This window comes from Neolamprologus multifasciatus, chromosome 18 (genome assembly GCF_963576455.1).
Source record: "Neolamprologus multifasciatus chromosome 18, fNeoMul1.2, whole genome shotgun sequence".
Lineage (NCBI taxonomy): Eukaryota > Metazoa > Chordata > Actinopteri > Cichliformes > Cichlidae > Neolamprologus > Neolamprologus multifasciatus.
This window is the reverse complement of record NC_140456.1, coordinates 29,166,607-29,183,037: the sequence shown is the minus strand read 5'-3', so window position 1 is coordinate 29,183,037 and position 16,431 is coordinate 29,166,607. Positions and strand designations below refer to the sequence as shown.

Here is a 16,431-nt window from a genome sequence, read left to right as displayed (position 1 = left end):
ATGGATGATGTATATCTGTAGAGTTTGAATACTGTGTTGGTGAGACTTAAAAGCAAAAATACAGAATATTTTGTATTGCAATGTAGTGTTTTTTTGGTGAATAAAGCTAAATACTTTACCCTACTTTAAGGAAAAAAATCAGTATTAACAGCAAACTGAAGCCCTTTTGGTTTAATCCAGCAATTTTACTTGGGACTCACAGAAATGTAAATGGTCTGCTTCCAAGGTTTTAGGTAACTTTAAATAGTTGTATAAGCCAAACTATGTTAACAAGTGTGATAGCAATGGAACAACTATTATACAATAAATCTTCAATTCTGTACACAGGGCTTGCAAAATCGCTAGCCCGACGTCCCGGGGCTAGCGATTTTTCCAGTCGGGCTACCAAAATCTATCTCTGCCCTGCCCGTCGACCTATCATAGGAAGGAAAAATATATGTCAATGCTTTTGCATTCTTTCGGAAATGTAGCTGGGTAATTATGTCATTGCCATCGGTGAGCCACTGTCCAATATGTGACATATTGAAATCGCGTTTGAATTTGCGCTTGTTTTTTGCTTTCACTTTGCAATTGCGCGATCGGTGTATAGAGAGCGACAGCACTGATTGGTGAGTGACGATAATTTGCGCACCAATTCCTCTGACATCATCTTATCAATCGTTAGCTTACTATGCAAACATGACAAGTGAAATCTCCCGCAGCAAGCTTAAACATGTGAGAGGTTGATCGCGCAGAGAATCGCTGAGCGTTATGTGAGTGCCTGTGTACAAGCAGCAGGATATAAGGCAAAAAGAAAGTGCAGCTTTATGGTTTCATGGACAAAATTATTTCTGTGGCTGCAACATGACGAGCTAAATAATAACCAGGGGTGCACATAAGTGGTCCGCAGGTGCGCATTCGCTGTCAAAATAAAAAAGATAAGAAGTTGCAACGCGTGTTTGCGTACATAAGTTTTTCTGGAGGAGGACAGACATTTCTTTAGAACTCTTAAAGATGTCGAGAATAATTACAGTGGGCACACTGTAAAATTGTCTTCATTTATTCTATTTTAAAAAGTACATTTGTTACAGTGTAGTGTTGCTATGTGCATGCAGACTCGTGCTACACTGAGTAGTTGCTATGACCATTTTATCTAGCTCATATAGTACTGCAGTGTTAGCAAAAGCAGTGGGAAGTGTGTTGGTGGGTACCTGGCAGGTTGTATATTGTGTTACAATGTTTCAAACATGCTGGTTGGCATAGTTTCAGATCCTGTAAAGTGTATGAAACTTGCTTTTGTGTGCATATGTTCATTAGGAGTACAAATGGTTTGGGCTGTATGGCTCTATAAAGAATATATTTTCATGATAAGACCCGCCTCCCTCACATATTTCATAAAAATGCTTCCATTGTTTTGAACGCCATCTCTTTATCACCATAGCGACTCTGCTATCACCATGGAGACTCGTACCTGACTCGGAGGAGCATTAAAAATTCCTTTGTATCCTTGCATCTACACAGGTGCGAGAGATTTCATTTGGGATAGGGGCTCAGGCCCCAGTGATTGTTTGTTACAGGCAAGTTATGAAGCCTATTTGTCTGAGGTGTCTTTGTGATTGTGCGCCGCTCTCCCGCCAGCGCGGCGCCTCTGAAGCGAAGAGATAGCCTCTGATCTGGTTTGCTGAGATGATTGTTAGTGAGGGCACGGGCACACACAAGCAATAACATACATCCACTGTCTCACACACGCACCCTGACATACACCTGCTGTTGATTAAGTTTCAGAAAACGAACACGTTTGGGTCTGGTTCAAAATACCTGTTTGAGGTAATGGCAGGTGTGTGTGTGTGGACTTGTGCGTGGAAGTACAAGTGGCTCTTTGAGCCTGTGTATCCTCAGATCCTCTGTGAGTATCTGAGTGTCCTTAAAAGCAAGTACGCATATAATTCATCTCAGTGTGATTGGCACAGGGAACTATGTTGGACAGGGGATAAATGGGCTCTAGCTATGCAGAATTTTCGCTGTCAGATTCAAACAGGAGCTGAGAAGAAAATCATTGTGAGGATCCCACCGGCAGTGGGAATATTGATAGCCTCCCTCTCCTTCCTTTCTGATCTCTCTTTTGCTATTTTTCCTTCGCTTTTCTTCTCGCTCTCTGAGCTGTAAACCAGCGTAAACTGCTTGACAATCAGCGGTCTCAGAATGAGGTGCAGATTGATTAAAAATTATGCAGAGAAAGGGGCGAATTGAAATGCACAGAAATGTAGCCAATTTGTGGACATATCTGGGCAGATAGAAGAAAATAAATACAGAAGAAAAATTGTTACAGAGTGTGTGAGAGAGAGAGACATGGGAATGGTGACAAAGTGTGTGTGCAGAAGGGGGGTAGATGGAGGGAAAAGGTTCTCTAACGGGGTCCCCATTACAGGGAGAGAGAGACAATCTGTCTGAGGAGGAGAGGTGTCACTTACACTGTGAGCACACACTCATCACCCTCCGCCCTCCCTCCACCCAGCACTCCATCACTCCGCTCCCCCTCCTCTGCTGCCTCACACACTCCATCACCTAGTCCCCGACTTACCCGCCCACACCTATCTTTTTTCCCTCCCTGGTGTGCGCGCGACAGGGCACCGGCTCTGACAAACCACAACACACACTCATCCTTCTCCTTCCTACACCCTTACAGTAAGGACACAGCGACCCCACTGTTCGTCTACCTTTTTACTTTTTGATATCATAAAAAAAAATCCTCACTCATGTATTCACATTTACTTGTAAGACACTTGTACACATACATACACATGTCATGTTGGAGGACCTGTGAGGTTCCACATGCAGTTGTTGCAAATGTCCTCTCACAAGGAACAAAGGTTCAAATTCTGGTCTATTTCAAGCCAAAGAAAGCTCATATTTAAATTAGTTTTCCTGAAATTTGACAGAGCATTTTTGCTGTGGATTGCTGACATTAGCTACATAAGCAGCGTAGCCACCAACTGATTGCATGTCACTTGCACAAACCCCAGGCGTCTTCCTTACGCGCCGAATAAGAAAGCAGTAACGCTGACTTCATTTGCCCTTGGCTCATCACCTTCACTGAAGGCTGAGACTGTGATTTAGAGCAGCTTGAACTCTTAGCTTAACATTAATTTAAGAAGGCTGTTGCAGAGGTAGTGGAGACCAAAAGAATAAGAGATGGGGCTGAGTGATACACTGTAACAAATCTCCCTGTAAAATTACAGCAAAGTACTGTCAGCCAGATTAGCTAGCATGAAACTGTGATTATACAGTGGACCTACTGCAATCTAGAGCAGTTTCTCACGGCAAAAAAAATCTTATAGTGCAGTGCTGGATAGAATATGAGCATTACAGCATAATGCTGTCAGCCGTTTGGTTGCCATTATACTGTTGTTTTAGTGATCTTAATGTAAAAGTAAAATACTGTACATCTAAGGCTGAACCAGGTCTTAATCTTCATATTCTGGTCCGTGTTGCTTGAATTCAGTTTCTTACCTTTCTTGAACCGCTAACATGATATCACATTTTGTCACGATTCCCCTGCAGCTTGTACTTCACGGTTATGCCAATCTTGCTGCATTTAACAATTTCACTGTATGCTACATGAGGTAGTGGGACTTTACACAATGTGAATTTTCTCAATAGGTTATGGGCAGACTGCAGCAACAGAGGGAAAATCAAGTCTGACTTGATGAAGAGAAAGAAAAAATACTACTTGCACATTGCAATCCATCTATTCATCCATCGGTCATCAGTCTTTTGGAAGGCCAGCACAGAGAGACAGACAACCATTCACACTCACATTCACATCTACTGGCTGGTAATCTAATATGTATGTCTTTAGACTGTGGGACCAAGTCTATGCAAGTACTCGAAGAACATCCCCACACAGACGGTACCAGCCTTCAGGTGGTTCGGACCAGGAATCGTCTTGTTATGATGAGGTGCTAAACCACTGTTATGAATACTTTCTTCCTTAAAGGTGTCAACATTTAAAGCGGGGATGTCAAACTCATATTTGTGGTCTCATTAGAGGTTAAATCCCTGATATATCCTAATATTAGAGAAAAAAGTGCAATGTAAAAAATAATAATTTCTATAGCAGATAATACAGTAATACTCTTTCTTTCATTTAATTGTTTCTCTATTACTTACTTAGATGTAGTATGAATGTTTTAAGGAGGTCTTTATCAGTAAAAAAAAAAAAAACAAATGAAAATACAGTTAAAAGTCCAAAATTTGTGCCCTTAAAAGCCATCCCATGGGCCATACTGGAGTGTTTTCAGGGTCAATTCTGGCCCCCGAGCCTTATGTTGTTTAATTCTACTTCCTGCCTGCACCTTTGAGAGCTGCTTACTGCATGAAGAAAAGAAAAAGTTTGGATACCTTTGAAATAATGCCATAAAGTTGCCTTTTCTTACAGAATGTAAACCAAATGAATATTTAATGTGACCACCCTTTGTCCTGAGAAAAGCACCGGTCCTCTGGATGCCCATGCACAGGTTTTGCTTGGCAGGTAGGCTGTTGAAAGCATGTCAGAGAAGGTGCCACAGTTCTCCTGTGACCTTAGGCTTTCTCGATGTCTTCTGTCTCTTCATGTAATCCTAGACAGACTCCATAATGTTGACACCAGGGCTGCAGGCTCTACCATCTGTTCTTGTCACTGTAGATAGTTCTTTATGACTCTGGCTGCATGTTTGTGGTTGTTGCACTGCTGCAGAATGAATTTAGGACCAATCAAATGCCTCTCCGATGGTATTGTATGTGATGGATAAGAATCTAAACATACAGTATAAATTGCCTGAGGTTTTCCCACACCGTGGTGGATGAACGTGATAATGAATCAGACTTGTTTTTGTGCAGAACTGGGTGATTTTGTCTTGTAAAGAACACTGTCAAAGGGAAATGTCTAACAAGGTAATGCCATAAAGGGATTGTACTAAAAAAAATCAGTACATGAATTTAGTCTTAAGTTAATCTGCTTGTGATGTTTCACCTTGATTTTCTTAGATTTTTCCCCAGTAGATTTCCTTCATTTTATATCACTGAAAATTGACGAATCTCTCTGTTCTACACTGTTTAAACAAAACAAGCAATTTCAAAACTTAATACTAGGCTTGATTTCCTGTCCTTTACAGATATTCACCCAGAAGAGTCAACAAACTGAAAATAATCATTAAATCAGCGTCACACACATACATACTTCCTCACTCCTAGTTAGCACTCCCCTCTGCTTCCCCGCCCACGCGCTCTACAAGTGTAACCTCGTGTCCTGTGATGCGGTGCTCCAATGGTCTGTTTTGAAATTCAAATTCTATACCTTTTAAAATTTGCTTCACAGTTAGCAGAAATTAATTAGCTAACCTGCATGCAAGACTGGCAATACATAATACATCTCTCCCCAAAGAGGCCGAGCCATAGGCCTGCACGCTTGACTGAGAAAGTGCGCGGTAGTGTGCACGCGCACATTGAGCGTACTGTACAATAACTGTACATTAATGGGCGGCTGGGGCTTCTAATCCCTGAGGAGGTGATTCTCCCTGCCTTCACCGTAGTAGATGTAAAATAAAAAAAAGGTTATGGAAGCCTGTGTGATTTAGGGTGAGCACACATGCGAGTGGGTGTACGCAGCACAGTGTGTATATATATGGTCTGTAGTGTGCGCTCAGCACCCCGCTGTCCCTGGCAGATTGAGTTCCTTTTTGATTTTGTGCATTCTAAATCAAGATCATACATCATTTGTCTGATGACAAACTCAGCTTTGGACATTTCTGCCAACAAGCACTACTGCAGAGTTGAGAGAACAAAGACTCTCCTAAATCTCCCTTTTGACTTTGTTCTTCCTCTGCTGCCTCCCCATCCCTCTGTCACTTGTCTCGTCTTCTGTCTTATTTCACTCTCAGAGGTCTCGTGTCTTCCCTTTTTCAATTTTTTCTTTTTGTTAAGAAAACTCACAAGCAACACACTGGTCTCTCTTCTTCTTTTCTTTTCCCCCATCTCTCTTTCCCTCTCTCTCTCTTTCCCTGTGAGGAGATTAACACAATCTCTCCTCCGCGTGAGAAAACAAACACAGATAATCCTGGGCACGCTGCTGGCGTGTGACCGAGGATTAGCCAGGCGTTTTAAGTGAGAGCATATGGAAATAATAACTGCAAACTGACACACGCGTGAGCTTGCTTGTCCCCCAGGTAAGGAGGAAATGAAAAGCACGCAAATAGGAGGCTTACACAGCTCACAGCACCCCCCCCCCCCCCCCCCCCCCCCCCCCCCCCCCCCCCCCCCCGTAAACATACCTCAAAAGGAACCTCCTGAATTGGGATGCTGCCAGATTCTTCTTAATGATGTTGTGACATGTTTAGTGTTGCGTCAAGTGATACCACTTTGTTGCACAGATGCTGCTTAATTCAGTATATGTGTAATGAGGTCTTTTGAAAACTGGGCTATTATGTTATGTTTGTGTTCAGAGTCTCTGGTTTTTTAATGTGTGTGACCTCAGCTTGCCAGACACGCTAGACCCTTTATCACCTGTCTGATTTGCATGTAAAGCACCTCTGCCTATTAGCTGAGTCTTTCTCTTTTCTACTTCTTGCTCCAGTTAATTTCATTCTGATTAGTGGACTGAAAATTCAAGGTAGCTTTAACCGGCAGGCGACCCCCCCGAATGTTACCCACTAGCCATTAGGGGGCACTGCTGCAGAGCAATGTCAAGAAATGACTATTGTGCAAAGTGTTCTCCTAATTCTGAAATTACCTGCTCCTTAGTCTGTGGCCTCACTCGCATGCTGTATCAAAAATCTATTAGCAGGAATGTGTACGTTCATTAGAATCGATGTGTACGTAAATAGCTGCAGCAAACTGACCAGTCAGGGAGCAGAGAGGAATAGAATAAAGACCATAGAAGAAGAGGAAACTGGAAAGAGGAAATTCGTTTCAAAAAGACTGAATGGGTTGTTGATGTGTGTATTAGCCTGTGCCTGTTTGCGTCTGGAAATGTGTGTTTCCATGTGTGAATGCAAATGAGGCAGACCTAGGCTGAGTCAGAGCCACAGACAGCACACACTGTCTGACATGGCCTCCAGACACAAAACAGAGCGAGGACGAGGTGAGGGAGCGAGCCAGATATTGGGTGGGGGAGGGCGCGCGTGTGTGTGTTTGCATGTGAGCCTGTGTGTCTCCCGTGCATTTTCTTTGGACATATGGAGATCAGACGGGGAGAGTAACAAGATGCAGAGAGAGGGGGGGGGGCTGATGATGATGGGAGGAGGAAGAGGAGAGGGGCGACGGGAAGAGTGGAAATAGAGGAGGGGGGAAATCTTTTTATTGCTAGGGGGTGTCTCTGTGGGACTGACAGTAAATAAGCAATGATAAGCAGCTTCAGTCGTCACCCAGACTTACAGGCTGTTAATGACCCAGCTTTCTATGGCGTGTCCCCGCCTAACCCTCGCCCATTCACAGGGATGTTCTCCTCCTCTCTATTCAAAGGGGCGCCATCCAGACTCTGATTTTTTGTCCGCGTCCTTCGTTTACGCTCTCTCTCTCTCTCTCTGTCTTATTTTACACACCCCAAATCTCTTCTCCCCTCTCTTTTGACCCCGTTTCCTTCTAATCGGCTGTTAACCCTCCCGCCGCTCCGACCCACCTACCATCGCAGCCCTCCCCACCCTCAGATAAGCGATTATTTCTCCGTGTAGCTCTTTTTCTTCAATCTCCAAAGTTTAAACAGGGAGCTGCGAGGTCAAGTGTGTAATATTGATGCGTGCCTGTATATCTATATATATGTGTGTGGTTTATTGGTGCTTGTGCAGATGTGCGTGTTTGTTTCTCCGTATCTCTGCCTGTGAGAGAATGCACGCCGTAGATCAGCGGTTAAAGAGATTCAGCCCACAGCAGCGAGATGACCAGCGAGGTCAAGGCCGGCTCTGTGGCAACACAAATTGTTCCACTTGGAAATCCTTTGTTCTCCGGAGGCGCACAGATCATCTCACTCCTCTGTTTAAATTCTTCGCACTGTGAAAGCCTTCTGACTCTGGGAAACGGACAGCAGGGCATATGAGTCATTATTAACGCAACCCAAACATACGCACGCTTGAAAACACACACACACACACACACACACACACACACACACACACACACTTTGTTTTATTTATTTATTTTGTTTGTTTCATGAAGTATAAACTGAGGGGGAGCTTAGCGCTAATTTTATGCTTTGTTTGTTTAATTCTATTAATCGTAGCCAATCATACATGATTTCCATTTGTTATGCATGAATTCCCTGAAAGGCTAAATCCTTTTAACCTACTGAAGTCAGATTATTTTAAATTCACATACAGAGTTTGTGTAACACACCCACCTTTACCCCCCCACCTAAATCCCAATACTGCTGGGGCTACAGCTTGTTGTAAATACTCAGGAAATTGTGCCTTGCAGCATCTGTAAATATTCAATATATGTTCCACTTTGTAAGCATTCAGAATTGATCCACATGTAACCTGTGATTATCCAGTTTTATTTATCTGGAACAGCAAGCCTGCTCTAATCTATTCTAATCTATTTCTCTGGTGCCTTTGCAGAGAGAGTAAAGCAGCGCAGAGGCCATGTTGAAATATTAATTGTACTTTTTTTGCCTTGCGTCTGTGGCTGAATCCAGCGCAGCTAACGCTGGAGGTGGGAGGTGTTTAGTGTAATTGTTTACATGTGATTTTCACCATTCACCACATGCTGATGCTCACCTATTCTCCCCGACTCTTCTTCAGTCTGTCTTATTGTCGCCATGCTGTCTCCCCCTCTCCTAATAACTGTACCTCTCTTTTTTATTATTTATTTTTTTTCTGCTTTTTTTGTCTGCTTGTCTCTCCGGATGGGTATTTCTAACCTCCTGTGCTTCGCAGCCTATAGCTGAGCTAATTTCTCCATGGCTGTCACTGTGTCTCTCTCCCTGTCTCTTTGCGCATCTCTCTCGGGTGCTTCTTCCTCTAACCCCCTTGTTATACTGCACTCTCTGCTGTCACCGCCTCGCAGGACCTCAATTTAACATTCCTCCTTCAGCTCTCCCATCGTTTCTTTCCTTCTTCACCCGCACTCTTTCGCCTTGTTCCCAGGTCCTTGGCTTAGATTTCTTTCTCTTGCACCTCTCACCGTATCCAGTCCTTGCTCTACCTCGGCGCGTCTCTTCAAAGGAACTTGGAAATCCTGCTCTACACGCCACCTCTGGGTGCGGATTGTTTTTAACGAATCCTGCAAACCCAAGGCTGAGAACTGACACAATGATAAATTCACAGAAATTTCAAGTGTTTACATGCGCACCTGCATGGCTTTCAGTACACCAACCAAAACATTTGTGCAGTCAGGCACTCACCAGCAAAAATAAAAACAACATAAATTTTTGAATACAAATAGCTTTTTTTTTTGTTTTGTTTTGTTGTTGTTTTTCCTGCATATTTAGCCAGGTTGCAGTTTGCATTTCCCAAAAGTGATGCGGAAAGGTTTCAGAAGCTTCGTGTGCATTTGCAAAGATAGACTTTTACATCCACTTATTTAAAATATAAAAATTCTAATTTACTCCCAGCAAATACAAACCAAGCTCCCATAAGGAAATTTCCCAAAGGGATACAGTGGAATAACTGGCCAAGTATTATGAGCCCACTCTCACGCATCCTCCAATATCCTCGAGAGGATTAAAAGTTGGTCCAGCAATTCACAACCAGAAAGAAAACCGCATTGTCCAGCTAAAAGATGGATTCTCCTCTCCAGCACTCTGGCATAGAACTCACCGGGTTGGCTGAGGAGTGTGGCAAATTTTGAAGAAATAGCTTCAGCGCTACCATAAAGTCAAACATGCTACAACCAAACAAAAACCTCATCCTGGTGACGGGGGTTCACACAGGCCCCAGAGGCAAAGTGTTTGTCACATCTTAGAAATGCTTTGATCTATTGCTCCAGTTTGTCACTATTTGGCCAATCAGTTTGTGACTCATTGTTTCCTGCTATCTGCTGTGACTAGTGCTTTTTTAAACATTCAAATGTACTGGGGTCCTGGGGGATCGCAGTCAAAAGCACCCATTTCTACCTATGCAGTTTTAATAGATGGAACTAATTGAGCCCTATTTAGTGTTGAAGTGCTCTGTCAGTCATTCTGAAAGAGACACACAGACAGTCTGAGCATACAATGAGCCATATCATGTACTATAGCTGCCTGTATATGGCATTTGTTTTGCATTATGTACAATTAAAAAGAGCATTGCTTTTTGTATTATTATTATTAGTAGTAATTTAATTTCTTTACTAAATAGTAAACTACTGAGGTCATCTTCTGCGTACCTTGGTTATTTGAGTTACTGATGCCTTCCTATCAGCTGGAAACAGTCTGGCCATTCGCCTCTGGCCTCTCGCTCACTGGATCAGCAGTTACTCAGACACGCTGATATATCAGCAGAAGCAAGCTGTTTGTCGATATATCTGTGTCGGCCTTTTTAATCGACAGTAAATAAAAATTTTAAGACAGGTGGGAGAAACACCCCTCAACCATGTGGTAATGTTGATGTTGAATAGTGCCAGAGGGCACTGCAACCGTCCCAGTTGCCAATACATGCTTGGAAATCCATAAACACAGGACAATAAAAATGTTATTTTTAAAATAACCTTTGTTGTTATGTTAAAAAGTTGCTGCCATATGATTGGCTTATTACAGTGCCGTGAGAAATGATCAGATGTGATGTAGAAGATTGTCTGATTCCACCTGATCAGTACTCTAAGCGACCAGCGTGAGTAACGGGCAGAACAATTACATTCTCTTCCACTAGAGGGCAGTACAACTACCTGCTCTAATTAAATGGGTTGCCAACTGCTAGTAAAACAGAAGACGTTGAAAAAGAAATTACATAATAGTCTGAAAAAGTTGTCAATCTGACCTGAGTCCTGTAGAAACCTCTGACGCAGATGAAGGCCCTAGCATGAGTACTGCTCAGAAGAAAGCAGGAAAGGTATACTGGGGACAAACACCCCATTCTGCTGTACCTGGTCCGCTGGGAAAAATAATCAATATGCTGTTTGTGACATTTTTGTTTGGTGGTGTGCTGTGCGATTTTTCTAATGTGAAATATGTGCCGTGGCTCCAAAAGGTTGGGAAACACTGGCTTATTAGATTTCTAAATGAATGCGCAGTTGTACAGGTGTACTCAGCAAGGTGGCTGGAAATATTCCATATTTTTCTCAGTGTATTGCCAGTAAATTCAATTGGACTAATATGTTAGTCCAAATCTCAATGCTTTCTATGGAGGGTGTGTATTTTGTAGGTCCAGGGTTAGCTCCTAATAAAAAAATGTATGAAAGTAAATGAAAAACAAAAAGAATTTTCACATTTGTACACTCATTATTGTAAACAGACTAACTAATTTCCTGAAGTTTTCGCTGAATTCCCAGCAGCAGATCTGGTGTGCTAGCTGTGGTATTTTTCATTTTTGCATCAGGACTTTGTATGTGGGCTTGTGTGAAAGAAAGTCTACAATATGTGCTTGTTTTTGTGAGTGGACACGTGGCCTTGTGCGGTGTGCCGCTCATTGATACGATTTTAATACTCAATCGCAGAGGAAGAATGCGTTACGCTGGTTACACAGGTGGTTTTTTTTCATTGTATTGATCATATTACATGTGATCACAAGCACACGCAAAATTATGCTTTCTCTTTTGTTGCAGCTTCATGGGTATGACACCTGGCAGTATAACACACGTGGCACAACACGTGCTGAAGCACACGCTCTCTGACTGAGTGACTGATATCACACGTCAGAGAAACGGCTAACAACAATAAAGGCGACTCATATGTATTTCGACACTTCTGAAGAGCTCATTTAAAATCAAAGCACCATGGCTCACATTAGCCTCCCACAGCCCTGCTCATATGCACACTACACACGAGCACGAGTGATTCCTCTCCTCATACAGATACAAGGCACACTGGCAGTCATCACTTCCACAATGCACATACACCTGTGCAAAAAGGCGATCAGTCAGCATGGCAGGCAGCTCAGGGAATGACTGAAACCAAAAATTCTAGCTTTACACTAAAGGGATCTATCCATCTGCAGCCTGCATTAAAAAAACAACTGGGGCTGATTCTTGCTGGGGTTAAAAAGGAGACTGTATATAAAGAATAGATGCAACAGCTGCAGCCTCTCATTTTAAAGCCTCAACGTGAGCATTTGTGGCTGTTGCAATCCCGTTTTTATTAAACCAGACATGAACCATGAATCCCTGAGTGAGAGATGGTTCTGACTGATAAACCAAAGACAGCATGTTCATACAGTGATGTCTAGACAATCACAAGCTAACCATCCGCTAAGGCAAACCCTGCTTTATTATCTATTTTACTCTGTAAATAAGACCATCATTTACAAAAATAAACACAATGGTGTCTATGTAGACAACTTGGTTCCTTCTTGTTAATAATATAAAATATCTCTTTTTTCAAATGTATTTGTGGCATCCCTGTGGCTTAATTTCATGTAACCAATCAACAATTAGATGTTGTAGGATTCACGCTGGTTACAGGACTCATCACCCTGATAACCAAGAAAATGAAGGAGAGGCTTGTGCTGTGATATGCAGTTAATACAGCTATTTTAACACAAACCATGATTTTTTTAATAGTATATCACAATATACATCCATCCATTCTCTTCCGATTATCCAGTTTTAGGGTCGGGGGGTGGGCTGGAGCACATCCCAGCTGTCACAGGGCAAGATATTTAAATGACATCCATATAGACTGCATTTGCATGGCTAATGATCTGTTCTATCATTTGTGCATGATAGCATTTTTCCAACTGAACTCAAAATAGAAAGCCAGAGCCGTATTGATTCTCTTGTACATGCAAATGCTCTGCAATTCATGCAAGGATGTGCTAAAAGGCCGGAGACAAACCGCCTCGAAAAAATTACACTCTGCCACTGCAAGCATTTGCATTTGGATGCGTCACGCTTTGGATTGAGTTTTGCGGAGATATTTCATTATGTTTGCTTTAAACAGATGGACGTGCTGACAGAAAGAGCCTGGTTCGCAGTGAGTGGAATCAAGCCAGAGATTCATTTGTCAAAAAATCCAACAATACGCTCTTCCTCGACGGGAGACAAATAAGGAAAACAGGTAAGAAGAATGCAGCTCAGCTGTATTAAAGTCCTCGCTGAAAGGGCTGTTCAGTGATGAATTGTGCGAGTTTATATAGCATTATTGTTTAGTTCCAGGTAATTCCAGGTTAATAGGCTTAGGCAGCATGTTGTTAGCTGTGCTTCGACTCAAAACAAAACTGTTCTCTACAGACCGGCCTACACTACCCGTGTCATTGTCTGTCCTCCCCCTCATCATCTGTTTCCTGTCTCCTTTGCTGCCTTTTACCTTTACAAAATGACTCCATATGTGCGCTCTTTAACTGCTCATACTTCTAGCTCTGGTTTTCTCCTCCTCAGCCACTATCTGTGGTAACCTTTACGAAACCCTTCCCTCCTCTCCTGCCCACTCTTTCATCAATATCTACCTCCATCTGTCCACCCCTCAGTCTCTGTCATCCTTCATTCACCTTGTTGAGCGTGATGACCGCCTCTTGGTTCAGTCCGGTGATATTGAACGTGTCCCCGCTCTCCCCCTCCAGGATGGTATAGTCCAGCTTGGCGTTCTCACCCAGGTCAGCGTCCATTGCGGAGATGCGTCCTATCTCAGCGCCCGGGATGGCCAGCTCGGAAACGGAGAAGGACCACATACCTGAGGAGAGACACGCAACGGCACATATTAGAGGAGCGCTGTCATTTCATTAGCTCTGATACGCTTCATTTGTCAGTTAAACATTTAATTTTGTCTTTTGAAGTGTATTCAAATTGCTGTTCCCCACCTGCGCTCAGCCAATATTTATAACATTTTGCTGCGATAAGGCAGCGTTTAAATTAAAAGAAGTGAGAGAATGAAGGAGAGAGATAAAAGCAGAGTGTGCATTTGAGTGCTCTGCACAGATATTATTAAAAGACAGGTAGAATATGGCCAGAAAACCTACTGTTAAAAAAAAAAAAAACTAAATTAAAAGAGCCTAAGATTTAAAAAAACAGAAGGGTTTAAGGAGATAAAGAAAACGAAAAGATTAAGAGACAGTTAAGAGAAGCTGCTCTGGCTTTCTGAGTTGTCCATTCATTCCTTCTGCTGAGACATATTAATCAAGATAACAGGCTCGTTCATGTGTGTTGCTTTATGTTTAGCTGTCAGCCCATTAAAGCAGTACGTTATCAGTCCTTTTGCTGGCTTTGCAGTTTACATAATATGTTCCTCTTCTCATCCATCGGGCACACCTATGTGATAAAAGCATGGAGGACCCAAAAAACTGATATTTCTACAGAAAAAGCAGACGCACATGCACTTAAATTCAAATAGCACCTTTGTCCTAGCACGCACACAGTGGCCACCGACAAGAATAAGTGAGGTAGGGGAGATAGAAAGTGAGTGAAGGGAAAAGGTAAGATATCACCATTTGGTACGTGCACACAGAACAGACAAGCTCATTCAAACAGGGCTGTTATCAGCTCAGCTAAAGCTAAAGGAATCAGATAGACCTGTAAATGTGAGCGAGAACAACATCACACAAACACACCGGGCTGACGGAGTAAAAGATAGCCCACCCCTGACAAGTGTCTGGTCCCACAACACGCAATCTGAAGAATTCGGCACATTTGACAACATCACAGTGAGACAAACTTGTGAGCTTATGTGACTTTGTGGATCGGGATTACAGACATCAAAGTCTTTTATCCATGGAAACCAACGTTATTGCTCACCGTGTTTGTTGTCTTTCCAAGTCTGTTAATGTCAAAACTGTAATGTGGGCTTTCATACTAGTAATTGCAGTACTCTCCCTCCAACAAGTCCTCCAAGTTAAAGTCAGATAAAACAGGCTTGTGAAACCTCAACAACAAAGCTTCTCTGAGATAAGTTGATGCCAATATAACAAGGTTTAAGTTGGTTTTATAACAACAGCAACAACTTTATTTATATAGCGCATTTAAAACCAATGGTGTACCAAAGTGCTTAACATGTAAGAGGGTAAGATGAAGTAAGAGGGAAGGATGAGGGCTACGGCAAGGTACCAAAACATGCTAGCAGGTTAGATGGCATTAAAACACAAAAGCAAAAGAAATGCATATAAAAGCATAAAAGAGCAATAAGTGTAGGGGATAAAACAGTCAAAAATTTAAAAATGATTAAAAATAATTAAGAATAAACCGAAGATAAGAATAAGCATTAAGCTAACTAACAAGCGAGCTTTAACTGGTAGAAAAGGCGAGGCTCAATAAGTGGGTTTTTAAACGCGATTTGAAGGGTTGAATGGAATCGGACTTGCGTATAGCGATGGGGAGGTTATTCCATAGGTCATGTGCAGCCAAGGCAAACGCGCGGTCACCTCTAGTCTTCAGCCGGGATCTCGGCAGTACCAAGAGTGACTGGGAAGATGATCTTAGTGCTCTAGTAGGGGTGTATAATCTAAGTAGTTCAATGAGGTAGCTTGGCGCTATATTGTTAATAATTCAGAAGGTGAGCAGCAGGATTTTGAATTGAATGCGATACTTAACGGGAAGCCAATGCAGATCAGCAAGGACAGGGGTATTAGAGACACGCCGCTCAGTAATGAGACGAGCAGCTGCATTCATTATCAGTCGTAAGACACTCTTAAAATATTTAATTTATATATATATATATATATATTACTTGTTCAGTTATTCAGATTTTCCCAAGGCAATTTCAAGACACTCTTACAGAAACAGCAATTTTAAATCTGAAGGTAGTCTGAGTTTTCAGAACATTTCAGTTAACACTATGATGTTGCTGATTTAATAACAGATTAACATTGTCATTTTTGAAGAAACTAGTTTTGGCAGGAGATGATATGACAACTGCTACTGAAACAGCAGACAGTGTGCTGCATGTGCTGGCTCTAAATGTTTGCTTTACTTTTCTTCTATAAAGATATCATAGAGCTATTCTCACATCAACTGTTCTCACAGTACAAACCAATTTGAACTAATGGTATCAAGCTGAGAGAACATTTATTCAAGACTTCGCACAAGTTTTTTGCAAAATTCAGAGATTTCCATCCAGTGTTAATACTTTGTTAGTCGCCCTCAGAATGCTTCTATTCTTCCAGCATTGGGATTTACTGCCCATGGAAGAAGAGGTAGGGATGGCACAGGCATACCCTCAGAAAGACAACAAGAAACATCACAAGACACTTGCGGACCTGGAGCCCACAAGAATTTGTCACTGGCCTATGCTGCAAGGAGGGCAAAGGGCCCTGAAAGCTGCATGAAACATGTAGCTTGTCACCTTTTTCAGGTAACACAAATCTTAAGACCTTCTGGGAGGCATTGAGAGGAAAACACATTCTTTCGCTGTCCACAAGCCTG

The 16,431-nt window shown here is 42.3% G+C and overlaps 1 protein-coding gene across 4 annotated transcripts in view; it reads right to left on the bottom strand.

Moving 5' to 3' along the window:
- Nucleotides 1–16,431, bottom strand: part of cdh24b (cadherin 24, type 2b) — a 170,674-nt gene that overhangs the window by 26,384 nt on the left and 127,859 nt on the right. For all 4 annotated transcript variants that reach the window (XM_085142077.1, XM_085142076.1, XM_085142079.1 and 1 more), the window contains one exon: nucleotides 13,569–13,750. In XM_085142077.1, the coding sequence (XP_084998203.1) occupies nucleotides 13,569–13,750 (182 nt within the window). The remainder of the gene's footprint in view (nucleotides 1–13,568; nucleotides 13,751–16,431) is intronic.